At 42.2% G+C, this 20617-nt stretch overlaps 1 protein-coding gene across 1 annotated transcript in view; it reads left to right on the top strand.

Moving 5' to 3' along the window:
- The window catches only part of Farp2 (FERM, ARH/RhoGEF and pleckstrin domain protein 2), a 108474-nt gene that overhangs the window by 796 nt on the left and 87061 nt on the right, over window positions 1-20617 (top strand). Inside the window, exon 2 of the mRNA XM_057762832.1 lies at window positions 15157-15367. Coding sequence (XP_057618815.1) covers window positions 15185-15367 — 183 coding nt within the window. The 5' untranslated portion in view covers window positions 15157-15184. The remainder of the gene's footprint in view (window positions 1-15156; window positions 15368-20617) is intronic.

Below are 20617 nucleotides of genomic sequence, written 5' to 3'. Positions count from 1 at the left end.
AACACCTTTGCCATTTACACACGTGGCAGTGATTTCTCAGGATCTTTCATGCCCCCAGTAATGGTAGTGAAAAATTGAAACTAAAACGAGGCATTCATGCAGGAAATAATGTCGATACATAGTGTTCAGAAAATGGAATGGCTTCAAAGTCCGGGCAAAATCTTTAAAGGGTGGCTTGTCTCGCTAGCTTTGTTTTGTTTCCATGAGGTGGTTTTGACTGGGCCACTGTGAAAATGTTTGGTAATTAGTGGTTAACACTGATTTTGCGTTGGTCTGGTGGAGACAGTATCATAGTCGGCCCTACGATTCTCTCAGTGTTAGAAAGATGAAAGAGGTCGTTTGAAATAGGGAGATGTGAAGTAACCTTGACTTGTAGGCTAAGTAAAATGTTTGTGAATGTCTGGAGACAGAAAGTCATTTGTGAAGCACTTCGTGACTGCTCTTGTCGGTTCTAAAGTCTTCAAAGGGGACATGCCCAAGTTGCACATCCCCACGGTTCTTATTGAGACATTCTCCATAGCCCAGGCTGGCCTCCAGCTCGCCACCCTCTTACCTCAGCCTCTGAGTGCCGAGAGTAGAGGTGTACATCGTGACTTCTTGTGCACACCTCCATTTTCGAGCCCAGGAAGAAGCAAACTGGATGGGTTTAGGGTGGCATTCTGGGATATGTGCAAAACCAGTCTCTAATGGCCTGCTTTGCTACATTTATTAGCGAGTTTATAGATGATGATACCTACAAATTCCTTTACCAAAGAGCAGGTCACTAGAAGGTATGTCCTTCATTTATCCCTGCCTTAGGTTCCCTATCCATAGAGTGGGTTTAAAATGTACTTACCTCAGGCGTTGTTGTGAGGACTAAGAATCAACGTTTGGAAGCTGTGTAAATGACCTTGCATTGAGTAAGAACTTCGTGAACTTCAGTAACTGTTACTAGCAAGTGAAAGTAGCACAGGCTAACCCTGGGTGTTTGTCAGATGAGTTGGGAGGGGATTACATAGTGGTGCCACAGTTATCCTGCGTGGAGGGAAGGATGTGAACTGGATTGCCTAAGCAGAGATTAATCCCTGGGCGGTCCCATGGGAGGCCGTTTACGTCTATAGGCCAGTGTCCCCTTTCCAAACATTCCTGCTTCTAGTCACACGAACACCTGTATTCACACGTTAACAGATTTCTCTCAGTTCCGTCTGCCGTCTCAGTTACATTCATATTTTTCTTTCCCCCGTTTACCCGTCTGATTCCCCCTTTCCCTTCATGAGCTTCGTGCAACGCCATGCGGGGCTAGGTGTGCAGCCAGAACACATTGAAAAGTTGGGTGACTTTAGTCTGCTCACTCAGGTCAGTATGTGTGGCGTCAGTTGATGCAAATGGCTCTGTTGATGTGATGGTTTGACTTTATGGAGGAAAGCTAAAAAGTTGAGGACCTCCTAAAACTTAGCATGATAAACCCCAGTGCTATCATTTTCTTGTTTATGTTGGAGAGGATTGTGGTCGACTATTTTTGGAAGGCAACTACCAGTATGTGATATTTTGATTTTTGAAATCCCACTTTTAAAAAATAATCAGATAAGCAAACATTGTATCGGTCAGGTGGTTAAGTAAGTACTCTTGGCCAGTCAACATTCTTTGGCAAGCTCATTCCTGTTCCTCCTCAAAGCATAATTTGAACCATTTTTGATCCCAGGAAATATGCTTCAAATATGCCTTTAACCTTAAAGGTGAAATCATGTGCACACAAAAGTTCAAGTGTAAAAAATATGCATGAGGACAGGGACAGAATTAGGAAGGCAGAATGATTTAAGTGATTTTGTTTTAGTCTTATAGGATTATTTCCCACTAACCCTAAATACTAAGGTATTTTAGTTTATTGCTCCCTAAAGATACAAACCTGAGGACGGTTAGATGTCTGAATGGGTAAAGGTGCTTGCTGCCAAGTCTGGTGACCTGCACTGGAACCAGGGACACACATGGTAGAAGGAGAGAAATGATTCCCAAAAGGTGTGCTCTGACCTCTTTATGTGAACGGTGTCAGACGTGCACACGCGTCCACAAGTAAATGTAAATAAAACACAAAGGCGCTGTGACAACAGGATATGATGAGGAGAGCTGCTTTGGCTCCTCTCTCCTCCCTAATGTCCCTAGTCGGCCTGCTGGAGCCCTCCCAGCTCAGCCCCAGGCAGCTTCCTCTGCTCCACTCTGTTGTCTTGAGCTGGCTGTCCTCTGCCTTCCCCACCTGAGTGAGACAGGGTCTGTCCTGGAACTCGCTGTGTAGATCAGGCTGGTCTCAAACTCACAGAAACCTGCTTGCCTCTTTCTCAGGAGTGCTGGGAGTAAGGGCGAGTGCATTATGCTCCACTCGATCCCTTGCTTCCTGTAAGTGACCCACCCCATTGAGCAGGAGCAGCCAGAGCAGCCACTGCTCTAGTGATTTTTTTAAATGTGACTTCAGTGAACACGTGTTCTTGTGGGCTTACTTTGTTGCTTTCCTTTCTCCATTCAACTCCTTTTGTGTGCACTGTAGAATCAGGATGGAGTTGAAGCCGTCTGCGGAGGTGAGGAACTCCAAGTCATTCTCCTCTGGAATTCCTTGAGTTATAGTGAGGAAACACTGCTGCCTATTACAGGTGCTTGTGAGCTATAAATGGCACAGTGTAAAGCAAAGGACTTGATCTGGGCCTTCTGGTAGTGGGAGTCACTTGGGACATAGTAGCTACTGTCATGCGTATGAGGATTGATAACTCTTTGTGGTTTGACTGTCCCTCTATCCCAGCTGCTCTGCCAGCCCTCTGCCATCCTCACTTTAATGCACTTACCATCTACCATTCCACTGCACCGCAGGGATTTTCCCCTGTAGAAAGTCCTGTATCCTTAAACACTTAGAGTTTCTGTAGTATCAGAAAAAGTTTTAAATAATGTTTAAATGTTTGAAATACAAAATAATAAATCAGTAATATAATACAGTAATAGTAAAGTCTTGTGGGGGAGCAAAGTCTGATGCTAGGTTCTGTGAAACCTGAGGCATATATAATTAGAAAAGGATAGGCAGCTCACATCAGCCAAAAATTCCATCTCCAGAAGGATCAGACACCTTTGGTCTCTGGACACCTGCACTAGAAATGCAAGCTCACAGACACACACACACACAATTTAAAATTAAATACAAATCTCTTTAAATGAATAAGGTTACAAATAAAAGTTAATTCATTAAATAAACATTTGTTTAGTATGCAAAAAAGTAAGGAGCTAGGATTGTAGCTAAGTTGATAAAGAGTGAGCGCGTTCCTAGCATACACAAAGTCCTGAGTGTGATTCTCAGTGCCGCATAAGCCTGACATAGTGGTGGATCCCTGTGATCTCAGCATGGGTCGTAGAGACAGGAAAACAAGAAGTTCAGGGTCATCAAGACAGCCTGGGATGCATGAGACTGTTTGGAAAGGAGGCAACATTTATTACCACATATATAATCCCTTTTTTCTTAGCTATGTATTTTTAATTTCCTTTTCATGATAGTGAGAAAATAGAATTCATCTATTCTTCTAGAATAGCTGATAATTTTTTAGTGATAGAATACATAATTTATGATTTCACATATAGATATATTTTATAATTGTATACAAACAGCTTTATGTTCCTGGGGTGGGTGCAGGGTGGAAAGATTTTATTCTCTTTGTCACAATTACATTTAATAAGGAAGAAAAATATTCATCTAAGGCATATTTACAATTATAGTTCTATATTACTGACCTATTTTTCTGATAGGTAAGGATTTGTACTTTTTCTTCTGAGAACTGAACTCTGCCTAGAGTTTAACAGATCTACTGAAAATTTTCTCACAAATGAGCTTCCAGCTCCTTGTATTTCAGTTTTTTTTCCTTTCTATTATCCATGTACCTTCCATGCCAGACTACTTGTTTATCAACTTTTATTGGGGTAGTTTTATACTCCGTGTTTGATGCCAAGTAAACCAGCAGTGTGTGGCACGCAGGTCCTAAGTGCATTTTCCTCAGCCATTTGTTTGAGAAGGAGGAAGTAATGTTGGAAATAAACTTACAAAGCTTTACTAAATATTTTGTCTACTTTACTAAAGTCAAATTTTCTTCAGTAGTAGTTAATATGGAGAGTGGACCACAATATCAAAATTAATTCCAGTGTTAAAAGTTTTTATGTATTTTTTTTTTTTATTTTGGTTTTTTGAAACAAGTAGGCCTGACTGTTCTAGAACTCACTCTGTAGTCCAGGTTGGCCTCGAACTTAAGGATCTGCCTGCTTCTGCCTTCCAAGTGCTGGCATTAAAGACAGGCACCACTATGCTCAACTAAAAGTATTTACTAATTAAACTGTTTTAGGAAAACAACAAGAACAACCGTAACTCTTAGAGAAGAGACAGTATTTTTGCCTTCTCTGGAAGCTGTGTGATTTCAAAGGTAATATACATCCATTACTGTAAACAGTTGGGAAAGAATTTTACATGGGAAAGACAAGTAAAAATTGGTCCCTTACTCTTTCCCAGTGAGACCCACCATAAACATGTTTGGGCTTGTTTTTAAAGGAGTACAGGTTTATTTTGGCTTATGGTTTAAAACGTGATAATGGAGCTTAGTTTCTGGGAGTGCACACTCCATCCCGGCCCGCCCACTCATTATTTAGAACATCTGGATGTGCGTGTGATGCAGCTGTGGAAGACCCTGACAAGCAAAAGGTAATGGGTAGTGGAGATGAAGGCCACCTCAATAGAGAGCTGCCTGTTTTCCTTCACCATTCCCTGGCGAAGGAAATCAGAATGTTCAGAACCTGGAGGTGGGCTCCAGCAGAGAGTGGGGAAGTCCACTGTTTTCCTCTCTGCTTCTCAGTCATTTCTCTAGCAGTTGCTTCTTTCCTCTCTTCCCTCTTGGAGCTCCAGTCCGGGCAAAGTACAATTTGTGGGCAAACAGCACTGCCAAAACCCCAAATTTCTGGCTAAAGGACTGAAAAGAGAGCAAAGTATACCAGAGAGGTCCCAGAGAGAAAGTTGCCACTTCAAGTTTTTGGACTTAGAGACTCAACTCTGAGCATATCTGAGTCAGAAACTGAGAACCAGGGTCTGGAGAGATGATTCATCAGATAAGAGCACTGGCTGTTTTTCCAGAGTACCTGTTTTTAATTCCCCAAACCCACATGCCAGTTCACAACCAGTTCCAAGGGACCTTATGCTTTCTTCTGGCCTCTGCAGTTCTAGCATCAGGGTGAGTGGAACACAGGGTAAGTAGGGTTTTACTGGGGAATATCAGGGTTCTGAAATGGAATTTCACTAACAATATTCCACAGAAGACTGGATGGGTCTGGCAGCCTGAATCCAGTCAGGCCAGTGTCTTCTCATCAGAAATACCTGTGGTGGCGCAAATGAATGTAGACAGATTATATAGATATATACAGCTTTAATAAGGAAATAGACTTACAGGACCACAGGTTCCCGCGGAGCACTGGAAAAGCGGAGCAAAAGAAAAAGGGCTGCTGGGCTCACGCCCGTCAGATTTATCCGTAAACATTAGCCCGAGGCGAACACGCCCCCAATGGGTGGGGCTATGTCCCTACAAATACCAGTATGCTCCATAGGACTAAAATAAGATTCCGACAGCAGAGTGTTTTAAAAGTCTAGGATATAATCCAAAGATACTCATATATGAAAACGCAAGGAAATGCTCACAGACTAAAACTGCAGTGAAAATATTGAACTGGTCTGAGAACTTTGTGATTGTCAGTGTGCTGGCTAGTCATATGTCAGCTTGCTACACAAAATCCAATTATCTGAAAGGAGGGAACCTCAGTTGAGAAAATGCTCCAGTAAGATCTGGCTGTAAGGCATTTTCTTAATTACTGATTGGTGGATAAATGCCCAACCCATTGTGGGTGTGTCCATCCCTGGGCTGGTGGTCTAGAGTTCTGTAAGAAAGCAAGTTGAGCAAGCCAGGGAAGCAATAAACAGCACCCTTCCATTGCCTCTGCATCAGTTCCTGCCTCCAGATTCCTGCCTTCTTTGAGTTCCTGTCCTGACTTCCTTCAGTGATGAGCCATGCTGTGTAAGTGTAAGCCAAATAAACCTCCGCAACTTGCTTTTTGGTTATGGTGTTTCATCTCAGCAGTAAAAACCCTAAGACTGGCAGGATTGTGGCCTCTTTGGCCATTAATTTTTAGTGTTCATTCTGGAAATGTGATACATAAACAGGACACTTTGCATATGTAATTAAGGGTACTATTCAGCTAACATTGAAATAATGAGGCTGGCCTGGATTTCGGTGGTCCACTCATGTGATTGGAGTTCTGTGGGGATCTCTCTCCGGCTGATACCAGAAGAGAGAGGTAGAGATGTTAGAACATGTGTTTTCAATATAAATTCTTCCTGCCTTAGAAGGAGCCAGGAGCCAAGAATGCAGGTAGCTTCTTGTTATCCTTGGCGGTTACACCTGGGCCTACGGTACTTACCTAGTGCTTATGAGGCCACCATAAAAAGATTTTTTTCAGTTACAGAATTTTGTTTTACATAAAATTAGAACATCTAGCAATTGTCTGAAGCCTCCAGTGAAGGAAATGTTCAGATACTTAAACAACTAGGGAGTGAAAGTAAAGCTGTAAGGGGGTGAATATCAGTTGTGTCCAGAGGCGTGTCTTTGGACCCGGTGGCTAGTTCATTCCGTGCTGTTTGTGTGAAGGGTCTTTATTCTGTTTTTTTTTTTTTTTTTTTTTTTTTTTTTTTCTTGAGACAGGATTTCTCTGTAGCCTTGGAGCCTGAAACTAGCTCTTATAGACCAGGCTGGCCTCAAACTTACAGAGATCCACCTGCCTCTGCCACCTGAGTATTGGCTGGGATTAGAGGCGTGCGCCACCACTGCCCGGCCAAAGGCTTTATTCTATAGCCAGTACTAGACATGCCTCTCTCAGAAGACTGATCACAGAGCTTTACGGGGCTTATTTTATTTTTGGCTATAAGTACTATAAACTAGTTGGCACATCAGCTTTCAGGTTTTGCTCCATTGAGAAGCTTACAACAGAGTTGGGACTGGATCTGTGTGTAATAGTTCTAAATTTTCCATCTGCTGTCCTCATTTCAGCAAATGCCTGCCTCAGTCTGGTTTTTGGTATGGTGTGTGTGTATACCATGGGTGTGCACACACGTGTATGGATATATGTTGACGTCAGGTGTCATCTTCAGTCAGTTTTTAGAAGGTCTCTTACTAAATGTGGATCATATATTTGAGTATTAGTTCCCAGTTGGTGGACTGTTTGCAAAGGATTCCGAAGTATGTACCACCTTTTTGGAAGAGATATGCCACTAGGGGTGGGTTTGAGGTTTCAACAGACTCCTGTCAGTCCCAGTGTGTCTTGCTCTTTCTACTTCCAACTGTTGGGTCAAGATATGATAAGCTTTTGGCTGTTTCTACCCCAGTACCTTTGTTTTGCCATCATGGACTCTAACCCTCTGAAACCGTAGGCCCCAAAGTCTTTTATAAGTTGCCTTGGACATGGTATTTTATCACAGCAATTTTTTTAAAGTGGCTAAGAGACTAAATTCAGCGCTTACAAACTGAGACTGCTGGGCCAGGAGACGCCCAGGAGCTGCCTGTCTCAGCCTCCCCAGCACTGGGATTGCAGGCACACTTGGTTTGTGTGAGTTCTGGTGTAGCAAGCTTCCTTGTTGGACTGTCTTGGACCACCAGCCTGCAAATAACAACTCAGAGACTTCTTATTAATTATGAAAGTTTGGCCTTAGGTTAGGCTTGTCTCAACCAGGTCTTATAACTTAAATTAACCTATTTATGTTAATCTGCATTCTGCCACATGGCGTTAACTTTGTCTATACTGCCCATCCTGCTTCCTCCACATTTGACTGGCAACTCCGCCTTTTTTTTCTATCCCCAGAAATCCTGCCTAACTTCTATGTCCTTGGAAGTCCTGCTTAACCTCTTCTCGCCTAGCTATTGGCCATTCGGTTCTTTATTACAGCAGTCACAGCAACACATCTTCACACAGTGTACAAGTATCTCACAATACTCTGGGGATCCATGCTCAAGTCTTTAAGCCTTGTAGAGCACGCACTTTACAACTGAGCCGTCTTCCCAGCTCTTCTATGGCCTTTAAAGCTTTAACAGTCACCAGCATCAAGATCTCTTGGCTGATCTTGCTGAGGATGGCAGAACCAGTGTTTGCAAGGGTCACATTTGTGCAGAGGATGACTCCAGGTCTGGTTTCTGTGGTGCTGAGGCCACGTCAGCTACCAACTGGCAGTGCAACTGTGTCTGGAGCAGTGGTGTATGTTTATACAGTGAGACTCCTGGGAAGGGTGTGGATGTTCGCTCACACCTGCCCATCTGCCTAGCTAGCTGTTTTTCTTCGGGTCTTTGAACCTTGCCCTGTAATATAAAACCAACATTGTTTTTCAGCTTCTGCGTATTGATTAACTTGCTTACTTATTATCTTTTTTTAGTCAGTTGTGCTTAGAGAATGAGGGACCCATCTCTTGCTCTGCTGCAGGGGTGTAGCCCAAGATTGGAGGACTGGGTAGGAGTCCATTTATCACCAGCTATGAAAGCTGACTCACAGGCCGGTAAGATGGCTTAGCCGGTAAAGGCATTTGCTGCCAAACCTAATGTCCTGATTTTCCATCCTTGGGACTCACATGGAAGAATGAGAGAACCAACTCCCACAAGTAATCCTATGACCTCCACATACATGATGTGGCACAGATGTGCCCATACACATATACACAAACATAAATGTTTTTGTTTTTTAAGTTCTTAACATTGAGTAAATTTTAGACCTGTAAGACAGATTTCATGAAAATGAAAGTATGATATTCTGTCTCTTTGGTTAGTCAATAAAGAATTTTGACTCTGGAGTTTCCCACAAGGACCCAGGGTTTCAAGGAAAGCAGATGTTCACTGCCCAGCAGAATTCTAGCTAGCTCCCTTACTGTGGACAGTAGACTGTGCCTTTGTTCAGGAAGAGCAAGAATCTTGGTAACCAGATCAAGACTCAAAGCAGACTCTGGTTAAGTGTTCTGTGGCTGTCTGTCTGTCTGTCTGTCTGTCTGTCTATCCATCCAGTTTTAGTGCAGAGCTTTTGCATACCCGTTCCATCCTGTACATCCCCCACTGTCAGCAGCCCTTTCCAGAGCAGACATCTGTTACATCACCACCATCCCCAAAGCCTTTGCCAACTTTTAAGCTGAATTTTCCAACTCTAGGAAATGACACGTCACAGGGTTTTTTAAATTATTATTTTTAAATGGGAACATACCGAAGCAGCCAGATTTGTAGTGAATGGTACAAAATGATGGAAATTGTATCCAGCTACCAGAGATATTTTTAGGAATGCAGACAACAAAGCATTCCATTCACATGGAAAAAAAGATGAGAAAATTCCTTGAGTTCTGGTTCTTTGCACTGCCTTTCTGTGGACATCTGGGGGTGGTGCTCCAGCAGATACCACGACAGGGCAGAAGTGGACCATGGGCTCCCGGAACTGTGTTTCTATCCTAAGCTTCTTAATATTTATTTATAAGCACACAAAACAAAATAAAGTTCATTCCTGTTAGGTCATATCTTACATAAGGCAGATTCAGGGCATACTCCCCTCCTTCAAATTTTCCTCCTGTCAGATGAAAGCAAACGATACTGAGTGAAGCACCCTGTGCTTCTGCAGTAAGAGCCCAGCCGAGCCCAGCAGAGCGCAGCGGTCTGCTGTTTCCGAAGCAGCTGAGAGAGCAGAGAGAAAGGCTCTCCGGCATTCCCTCACTGCCGCTGTCTACCAGTGTTCTATCAAGTTCTTTTCATCTCTCCTGAACTTGGTGATATACCGAGGCTTCAAGTTTTAACCTTAAGACCGCGTCTCAAGCAGGGACTTAGCACGAGTGCTTGTTAAGTGGGTGGTTGACACACACTACTCACCATTGTGGAACAGCAAACAGGTTTGTCTGTGAATTTGCAGCAGAGCGCCTCCAGGGTCATTTCTTTTCCAAACCAGTGTGAATAAGAGTGTGTTAGGACTCTGGGTCTCAGCTGTAGCTCTATGAATGACTCTCTTTGAACCAGATGAAAAGAAAGACAAAGGTCATGGCTCAGAAGGTGTGTAAGCTTGCAGAGGTTTCCCTGGTAAGCTGTGTAGTTCAGGAGAGCTTTGATATCCCTCGAGTTCTTCTGTTTCTTTTGTTCTTATAGCCAATGAGTTAATTAATGTTAAATGAAAAGTTACAGCTATGGTTAGAGTTAAATTGTTTTAAATATATTTTTGCTAAATATACACATACAGCGTGAAATATGACTTAATTTTGTAGGGTTTTTTTAAAAAAAGATTTGTTTTGCGCATGCCTTTAATCCCAGCACTTGGGAGGCAGAGGCAGGTGAATCTCTGTGAGTTCGAGACCAGCCTGGTCTACAAGAGCTAGTTCCAGGACAGGCTCCAAAGCCACAGAGAAACCCTGTCTCGAAAAACCAAAAAAAAAAAAAAAAAAAAAAAAAAAGGATTTGTTTTGTATGTGTGTGCATTTGGACTTCAGAGGCCAGAAGAGTATCAGATTCCCTGGAACTAGAGCTGCGGATGGCTGTTAGCCTCTTGATGTGAGTGCTAGGAACTCAATCCAGGTTCTCTGCAAGAACAGCAAGTGCTCTTAACTGCTGAGTCATCTCTCTAGCTCCATCTGTTTTGTTTCTGAGAGAGTGTTTAAGAGTATTTGTTTTTGCGGAGGACCTGGGTTTGATTGCCAGCACCCACATGACAGCTCACAACTGTCCATAACTTATTTCAGGGAACCTTGTTTGAGGATCCTCTGACCTCCAGACATCAGGCATGCATGTGGCACATAGACATACATGCAAGCAAAACACTCACATACAAAATGAGTAATTTTTTTTTTTAAAAAAAAAAGGGCGGGGGAGGAAGGCAAGCTTACTGCTCTTGCATGAGGACCCAGGTTCAGCTCCCAACACCCACATGATGTTCACAACCACCTGTAACTTCAGTACCAGAGGATCCAATGCTTTCTTTCCACCTTACAGGCTCCTATAGGCATGTGGCACACACAGAAATAAGTAAATAAATATTTTTTGAAAAAGGATCACTTCAGTTCCCAGCACCCATTTGGTGGCTCACGACTGTCCATAATTCAAGTTCCAGGAGATCTGATGCTTTCTTATGGCCTCCTCAGGCACTGCATTCATGAGGTGCTCAGACATACATGCAGGTAAAACACCTATACACATAAAAAATAAAAATAATAAAGGGGCTGGGCTAAAGAGATTGCCCACTGGTTAAGAGCTTTTGTTAAAGCTGATCTTGAACTTTTGACCACCTGCCTCAGCCTCCTAGATGCATGTGTACGCCACCACTCTGTGTGGCTTAATGCTTTATAAAGTGAATTCTATTTGCCCTAGTAGTTATGCTGTGACCTATTTAAGTAAGAGAGGGACTCTTATTCTGAGTGTACTAGCAATAACTTCCCTTGCATTTTCTTTTTAATGTAGTTTTTTCCAACACAGTGTATACTTCTAGGCCCTGTGATTATCTTTGTTCATTTTCTTAGCATTGTATGGTTAGATGCAACCTTCTAACAACAAATACAAGCTGGGGAATAGTGGCACACACCTTTAATCCCAGCATCAGGAGGCAGAAGTAGATGGATCTCTGTGAGTTCGAGTCCAGCCTGATCTACAGAGTGGATTCCAGTACAGTCAAGGCTACACAGAAACCCTGTCTTGAAAAACAAATACAACAGAAAACCTGAGCAATTTTTCCCTTTCAATAAAGGAGCTGAGCCCAGTGTCAGGTACCCATGGCTCTACCTGTGAGAGTCAAGAGGATGGATTGAGTCAGGGAATATAATAAATAAAATCCTGTCTCTAAATTGATACATATGAAAATACAAGTGATAATTACATAGTAAGATAAATTCGGTAAATAGCCCCTAAAAATGTATTTTGACTTTATGTATTTTCAGAGTTGTAGTCTTCCTTCAGGGAAGACTGGCTTTGATGAGCAGAGTGAAACACATTCCTTGTTTCAGGAGAACTAACTTAAGTTCATCAGTTTTCCCATCACTGTAACAAAACACCTGAGCCAACAACTCCAGGGAAGAGAGCTTTATCTGAATCAGTCTCAGGCTTTAGTCCACAATCACTTCCTCTTTGCTTCTGCGTCCATTTGTAGTGAAACAACAGCATGACGGAGAGCCTGTGGTGGAGTAAAGTGGCTGATGCCCACCGGCCTACTTCCCCCAAGCAGGCCCTCAGGCAATAACGCCATCCAATTATGAACCTGGCAGTGGGTTAATCCACCATAGGGTTAGAGCACTCATAATTCAGTCACTTCTCAAAAGCCCATCAGATGGTAGCCAGGCCTTTAACACTGGGACCTTTGGGAACAGTTCATGCTCAAACTTTAGCAGAACGCTGGATGATTCCAGTATTTTATAAATGTAAACAGATGAAGAGCAGAGAGGCCACTGTTTCGTACCCTAAAGATAGAAGTCTCCATTTACAGTCTCTTTTGCATTAAAATTTTGTGAAAGTGAAGTGAAAACGTCTGTGAGTGTAGTTCTCGAAGCTTCATAGACGCATGTTAGTATTAACAGTGGGGCACTCTTAAGTACTGGTCTGCTGTAGTCGGTCTTCAGTCTTACCACGACAGTCTATACAGTATACTGCTTGATGAGACAGTGCAATGTCTTTAATGCTACGGTACTAAGTAACTACTTAGCTAGCAGACAGAGTGAGAATCTAGTCCCTGCCCTCAGGGGCGTACAGACTAGAGAGTGGGTCACAGCTACCTGAGTGTCACATGGAAGTAGTTGGCTTATTCATTGGTCTGAACCACTTTATACAGGAATTGAGGTGGAAAACTAACTTGGTACAATTATGTACCACTTCATCATTTTGCTCTCTCTCTCATTATACTTGTTTTAAAAAATATTTGTGTGCATATGTGTGGGTGCACATATGTGGTGCATTTGTGGAGGCCAGAGAACAGTTTTCTGCAGTCAGTTCTGTCCTTCCACCATGTGAGCCCTGGGGTAGAGCCCAGGTCATTGGGCTTGGCGAAGTGCCTTTACTTGCTGAGCCTGCTCGCTGGCCCTTATGTTGCACTTTGCCAAAAGATTTTACCCTTCTTTGATAAACCGGGAGCTTGCAGCACTTCTCAACCAACATCCTTGTGGGATATGGTTTTAAGAAGGAATTGGTTAGCAGTGAATTATGAAGAAGCTTTTCAAATGTAGTTCAAAGGCTACAAGACCCCTTGTTTGGTTTGTCTTGATAAGATATGTGTGAAAACGGGGAAGGACCCGCAGCAGTGGTTGGCACAAAAGAGAATGGGCTGGGGATTGAGTGAGTTTGTTGGTTTTTGTTTTCTTAGTGCTGGGCTAATAGTCTGCCACTGAGCTACAGCTACAGCCCAAGTGAAATAAATTCTTTAAGAGGTTACTACAGTTCAGAGAAACCCAAAAAAGACTATAGTTAACAGAAAACATTCACAAAGTGATTTAAGAGACGTGCAGTCAGTTTTGCAGACTGCATTCTTTATTGGTTAGACATCTGGTGTTTGCGTCTCACTTCTACCACGTGGGCATGTATCTTTTGCTATCCTGGTTTTACTGTTAAACATTTTTCCTTTTTCTTTTTCTCTTTGTTGTTTGTTGTTTTAAAGGTAAGTTCTCACTGTGTAGATCAGGCTGGTCTCAGACTCACAGAGTGTCTCTTGCCTCTGCCTCCTGCAGGCTGAAATTTTAAGGCATGACCCCTATATCCAGTTTGTTTAGCCCTTGAACTTGCTATGTAATCAAGGATGATCTTGAACTCAGACCCAAACTCCTGTTCCTGCGTGCTGAAATTAGGTGTGTGCTGCCACCACCTTGCTTTATGTGATCCTGGGGATTGAACTCTGGACTTTGTTCATGCCAGGCAAATGCTGTAATAACCAGGCCACAGCCCTACTCCTTAATTTTCTTCAAGTTGATTTTTTAATGTAAATAATATATTTAAAAATGAAAATTTCCATAAGTAGTAAGTACCTTAGTACAAGAAAAAACAATATTATAGATTCGAACAGATACTTAGCTTGCTCTTTGTTAAAGACAGCAAGGATATTACCCTATTAGACTTGACAACCTATAAACAAGCTTTTCCTGTAGTGCCACAGGAGGACTGAAAATGACCCTGGCCCTCTTGGACCTTTGGTGTCATCTATAATATGGTCTTGCATGATGATGCCAGTATTATGGTGGGTCTGAGGTGGGTCCAACTTGAGGATAGTCTGCAGCAGGTGTGTGGATTTACCAGGTCCTCATCTGGACTGCCGTTTGGTGCTGTACCTCCGATTTCCTCCCAAATGACCAGTGGCAACTGCTCTGCTCTAGAAAGCACAAGGAGTATGAAGCTGGCAAAGATGAGTCTGGCTGTTTTCATGTCCTTTGGCTTCATCCCTGGTGGCCTTCTTTGCACACTGAGCTAATGTAAAAGACAGGTCCATGGCTGCTTCAGATTACTATGACAATGCCAGTCACATGTTGATGCTCTCTGATCACTTTTACTAGAAAGGACACTGTCCAGCACTTGAACCTAATTGTTAGCACATGTGACTGGGCTGAAGCAGGAAGGCATGCTGGGTATTGAGCAGTTCTGGGAAGAGAGATAGTCATAGGTGTTCTCCCTCTCCCAGGGGAGTGGTAATGATGTCACTGATGAGTTAATATGTGTGCCTGGCTCAGAGAACCTTGGAAATATTACTAGGGGTAATTTTATTGATTTTTGTGCTACAACCATATGTATAGATGAAGAAAAATGTTGTGTTCCTTATTTTGATGTAATTTAAAACTTATAGAAGTTAAATATACAATATTGTGGGTCCTTATGAGCCCAATTTTTTTTTATTTATTTATTTATTTATTTATTTATTTATTTATTTATTATGTATACAATATTCTGTCTGTGTGTATGTCTGCAGGCCAGAAGAGGGCACCAGACCTCATTACAGGTGGTTGTAAGCCACCATGTGGTTGCCGGTAATTGAACTCAGGACCTTTGGAAGAGCAGGCAATGCTCTTAACCACTGAGCCATCTCTCCAGCCCCGAGCCCAATTTTTTTTTACATTGCTTTAATATCTAAATAATGTAGTGATTTAGTATGTTTTTGTTTTAGTGTTTCCTCCACCTTCAACCAATGAAGAATGGGGGAGATAGAAGGGACATACAGAGCTTTACCAACTTCCGGGACGCGCTTGGGCGGCCAGACTTCTGTTGGAGGGAGTACCCTGGAACCAGAGGAGACCCTCACACCCAGGATGCAGGAGAAGCACCTGCACATCAGAGTGAAGTTGCTGGATAGTACTGTGGAAGTATTTGACATTGAGGTAGGAAGCTTGATTTTTAAGACATATTCCTTTCTATGTTCTAAAGTCAAGTAATTCTGTACCAGACTCCATTTTGCTGGTAAGAGTTTGTGTTGTGTATTTATTCAGGTAACCAAGAGTTGCTTTGATGGCTACCCAGCAGAGTCTTTGGAAATAGTAGATCTAAGTTAACTTTCAGATAAAATTCCTTTGTTTTCAGAGAATGACTAAAGAATACAAACTGACCAAATGGCTTTGACTCAGACATATATTCCCCGTGTAGGTGTCTGGAGTCCTGGTACCTCCATAATAGATGCCAGGTGGCCTCAAGGTGTGTCAGCATACCTGTCTGAGCAAAGAATAGTCCTTCCTGCTCAGGGACTGAATGAACACTAGGAAGAGAGCCTGTTTATGAGGTGTTACACAGTGAGGGGTGACATCAATATGTACTGGACAGTGAGGGCCTGCACTGACAGGGAGCAGACAGGAAAGCCTTACATTGGGAGTTAGTGTGTAGTAAGGGTCTTGCATTGGGTAGTGTAGGCCTGACTTCCTGAGGCAGTACAGTGAACCTGCCTTAAAGGCCATGTGCAGTGAGTGTGAGCCTGCTGTTGTGAGGAGGTGCACAGCAAGTGCTAATGTTGGGAGACAGTTCACGTTATTAGTGCAGAACTTACTTGCTCAGGTTAACTTATACAGGTTTTTTTTTTTTTTTTTTTGAGCAGGATCACCTGTAACCCAGACTGACCTTAAACTCTGTATATAGCTAAAGATGATTTGTAGCTAAAAAATTCCATTTGTCAGTATATACCATTTAACTATAAATAATGCTGTTTATGGACATTCATGTAAAAGATTCTGTTTGAGCATGTCTTAATTTCTTTTGTACGGGACAGGGAGGTCAAATTGCAACATCACATGATAACTCATTTAGTCATTTGAGGATGCTAATCTGTCTCCCAAAATCACGGTTCTACTTTTTTATTCCCATCAGCCATATTAAAACATTCTGGTTTCTCCACATTTTTTTTTGAACCTTTGAATTTCAGCCATTCTAGTGGGTGTGACATTTAGGAAATTGCTCCTGAGATAGATTAGGACAAAGTGACTCAGTCAGAGTGGGCCCTGTCTCTGAGTCAGCACAGCAGAGAGAGCTGTGTCTGCAGTGCAAGGGTAGGAGGAGCTAGGGGAAGGTATGCTTCTTCTGCCCATAAAGACCCCGAAGAGGTATATGAACAAAAGTTTAGTTGTATGATTTTAGAACATTTTAGTTCCATCTAGAAATGTTACACAGGTTTGTAGGAATAAAAAATTGATTCCTGTCTGTCTGTCAGGTTTGGTTTGGGTTTGGTTTTGAGATGCAGTTAAACTCTATATCCCAGGTTAGCATAGAATTCTCTGTGTGTACAGTCCAGGTTGACCTCAAACTGAACTATAAGCTTAAATATTGATTTAAATAAAGTAGCAGATAAGGTGGTGTGCATCTGTAATCCCAGTACTCAGGAGGCTGAAGCAGGAGGATTACCACAAATTACAGACAAGCTGAAGCTAAAAAAGTTATCTTCCATTGTTGCCACTTGTACTCTTGGGAGTTCTTTCTTACTTTCTCTTAATAAATGGACACGTTGTGTTCTTACTTGTTGTCCCAATTCCCATATGCTTCTTGGGCCGGAGAGTGAACTCAGAGGCCACTTGCTCAGTGAGACTTAGGTGGCTATTGATTGTTTATTACCCAGAATACTGAGTTAAGCTCAGCAAGAGCTGTGAAAGTCTTCATACTCAAGGCACCCACATCATTTGAAAGTTCCCCCAAGATTAAATCCAGCAAGCCAGCGAGTCTGTGGAGACCTAGAACACCTACACTTAAATATTCTCAGAGAATCCAGGAGGTCTATGAATGTCAAAAACACTGAAAAAGACATCACAGCAAGCTTTACAAAGTGCCTCCTTAGGCAGTGTCGTAGAAGACACACAGGATGGTTTCTGTCCCTCAGATAAAGGGTTGTGACAGAGTCTATGAATTGATACAACTCATTGAAAACACTTTTTCTTATTCCTTCTGGCTTTTTGCATTTCTTAATTTTAACAATCGTGATTGGATTGTCTGTGAAGGTAGTTTCTTCTTTCTAACTCTCTGTGCCTTTCATTGTATAATCACATTGGTTATAGCTTCCAGTGCTGTGTTAAACACACATGTTGAGAGAAGACATTATTGTCTTGTTCTTAATCTTATGGCAAAACATTTGCAACTTTATCTTTAAGTATATTGTTTGCTGTGGGTTTTTATAGATGTCTTTAACATGTTAAGAAGTTGCCATCTATTCCTGGCTAAGTGAGACTTCTCCCCTTCTCTTTAAAACCATATGTTAAAATTTGCCAATTTTTTGCATTAATTGAAATGATACTTTGTTTTTCTTTTTTGCTTTCTTTTTTCAGACAGGGTCTCACTATGTAACCCTGGCTCACTCTGTAGACCACCCTGGCCTGTAACTCAAACCCGCCTGCCTCTGCATCATGAGTGCCGGTATTAAAGTCATGCGTCATCACGTCCTGCTCACTTGCTCTTTTCTTACTCTTTTTGATATTATTAATTACATTAATTATATTGTCCTAACTCTCACTTATTACCTTCTGAACCCAGACACCAGCATGTCCTGGAATCCCCAACCTCTCATGCATCACTAGTTGGCTAGTTTTTCTTCAACTGACACAAGCTTGAGAAGAGGGAACCTCAGTTGAAAGAATGCCACCAAAAATATTGGCCTGGAAGCAAGCCCGTGGTGCATTTTCTTGATTAATGATTGGTGTGGGTGGGCCCATGCCATTGTGAATAGTGACACCCCTCAGCCGATGGTCCTGAGTTGTTCATGCAGGCTGAGAAAACCATGAGGAGCAAACCAGTGAGCAGTGATTGTCTTTGCTTCAGTTCCTGCCTCCAAGTTTTTGCCTTGAGTTCCTACCCTGACTTCTTCAGTGATGAACTGACTCTAAGCTATAAGGTGAAATAAACCCTTTCCTCCCCAACTTTCTTTTGGTCATGGTGTTTTGAAAATAGGAACCCTGGCTAATAAGCTTGCACATCCTTGTTTCTTCCAACACTTAATATGTAGCTAAATCTTGTTTTCAAAACAGGGTTTCTCTGTGTAATAGTAGTCCTGGATGTCCTGGAACTCACTTTGTAGACCAGACTGGCTTCGAACTCACAGAGATCCACCTGTCTCTGCCTCCTGAGTGCTGAGATTAAAGGTGTGCCACTACTACTCGGCTGCTAAATCTTATTTATCCATCAGGAATCTGCTAAACTATCACTTCCTTTGGGTGGATTTCCCAAAACCAAATCCCCTTCCTCCTCATTATTGCACTTAAGATTATCAATACTATGCATTATATATGTAAATTATATTTATTTATTTATAATAATATTTTGACATTTATAGATGTGGTATTTGGTTGTCCAGAGGTCAGTCAGTGGCTGCTTTCTGGCCGGGAAGAGTGTCATTTGTCTCAGTTAACTGAATGAGCTATATGGTTGTAAACACTATAGTCTGACCTCCGCTCTAAAGGGTCTTAGTTTTGAGCCTTATGGTTATTTATTTTGGTTTTTTGAAACAGAGTTTCTCTATGTAGCCCTGGCTATCCTGGAACTCACTCTGTAGACCAGGCTTGCCTCAAACTTACAGAGATCTGCCTGCCTCTGCCTCTGAGTGCACCACTACACCCAGCCTTAAGTTTATTTTAGAATCAGGACTTATGATACTGCTATCCATAGATATCATTTACTGAAACAAACTTAGTTACCAGAATTTCGTAAGATGGTGAATGAAGACACACATCGTGGTTCTTCATACTGACTACGACTAGATTGAGATGCTACTGTCTGTGAGGAAGGCACTTACTGCAGTGATGCAGGAAAAAGAGGAGACCACTGGGACAGTTTTGGGGTGAAGCGCGCGTGTGGATGTAGGCTTCAGTTATTATTCTTATCATAATGGACTTTTGACATTTATAGATGGGATATTTGGCTATCTAAAGGCTAGTCTCTAGAGACATAACTATTTCAGAACATTGTAGAAGAAAGTTATGTATCAGCTTGCTTTGTCCCACATGCTGTGCTGTGGAGTAGAAATGCTTTCAGATCTGGCATTGACAGACAGGCCAACTCTGTCATTCATACAGTGAAGGGGGTACCCAAGACCTCTCCTACAGAGTCCTCTCCAAACTGCAGAGAGCAGGAAGTCTAGGACAGGTGAACTTTCATTGGTTGATGATTTGCTCTTTTAAAACTTAGGAGTTAATATGAAGGAATAATTTTTCTATTACCTGAAGGTTAGTATTGTAGCAGAAGTGACTTTAATAATTACAAGAAGCACTGGTGTTGAGGATGTGGTTCAATGGTAGAGCACTTGCTAGCATGTACAAAGAAAGCCCTAAGTTTAACTTTCCGCACCATGCTAGAAACTAACCAACCAACCAACCAAACAAACAAATAAGTAGCTGAGCGATGGTGGCACACGCCTTTAATCCCAGCACTCGGGAGGCAGAGGCAGGCGGATCTCTGTGAGTTCGAGACCAGCCTGGTCTACAGAGCTAGTTCCAGGACAGGCACCAAAGCCACAGAGAAACCCTGTCTCGAAAAACCAAAAAAAAAAAAGTAAAATAGGTATAGTGATATACTCCTGTAATCTTAGTGTCTTGGGGGCTGATGTAGGGGGATTACTATAAATTTGAGGCTGGCCTATACTACATATTGAGTACCAGGTTTACAGAATGAGATTTTTTTCTAAACAAACAAATAAAAAAGGTGGTCTTAGGCTGAGCATGGTGGCAAAAGCATTTAATCCCAGCTCTGGGAAGGCAGTCAGGCGGATCTCTGAGTTCTGCATGAACCAGGGCTATGTAAAAAGACCCTGTCTCTGAAAAGGTGGGTCAGTGGTAAAGAGCATTCACTAGCTGCTCTTCCAGAATATTGGAGTTTGATTCCCAGCACCCCCATGATGGCTTATGACGATTTATAACTCCATTTCAAGAGAATCCACATATTCTTTGGGTCTCTGAAGGCATCTCTGGCATGCTTGTGGTACACACTCATTCACAGAAGATAAATAATAAATTAATAACTAACAAAGACCCTGTCTCAACAAAATAAATAAAGAAAAGAAAAAGAGGTCTGGGCTGTAGATGTAGGATGCAGATGGGAAGGATGTTCTGTACCTTTACTGAGTAATCGGAATCAAGTTCTAATGAGCTCTTGGGTATTTTTCATTAGTACTA

The sequence above is a fragment of the Chionomys nivalis genome, chromosome 2, assembly GCF_950005125.1.
Source record: "Chionomys nivalis chromosome 2, mChiNiv1.1, whole genome shotgun sequence".
In the NCBI taxonomy this organism is placed as follows: Eukaryota; Metazoa; Chordata; class Mammalia; order Rodentia; family Cricetidae; genus Chionomys; species Chionomys nivalis.
The sequence above is the reverse complement of the archived record's forward strand: the minus strand, read 5'-3'. Positions and strand labels throughout refer to the sequence as shown.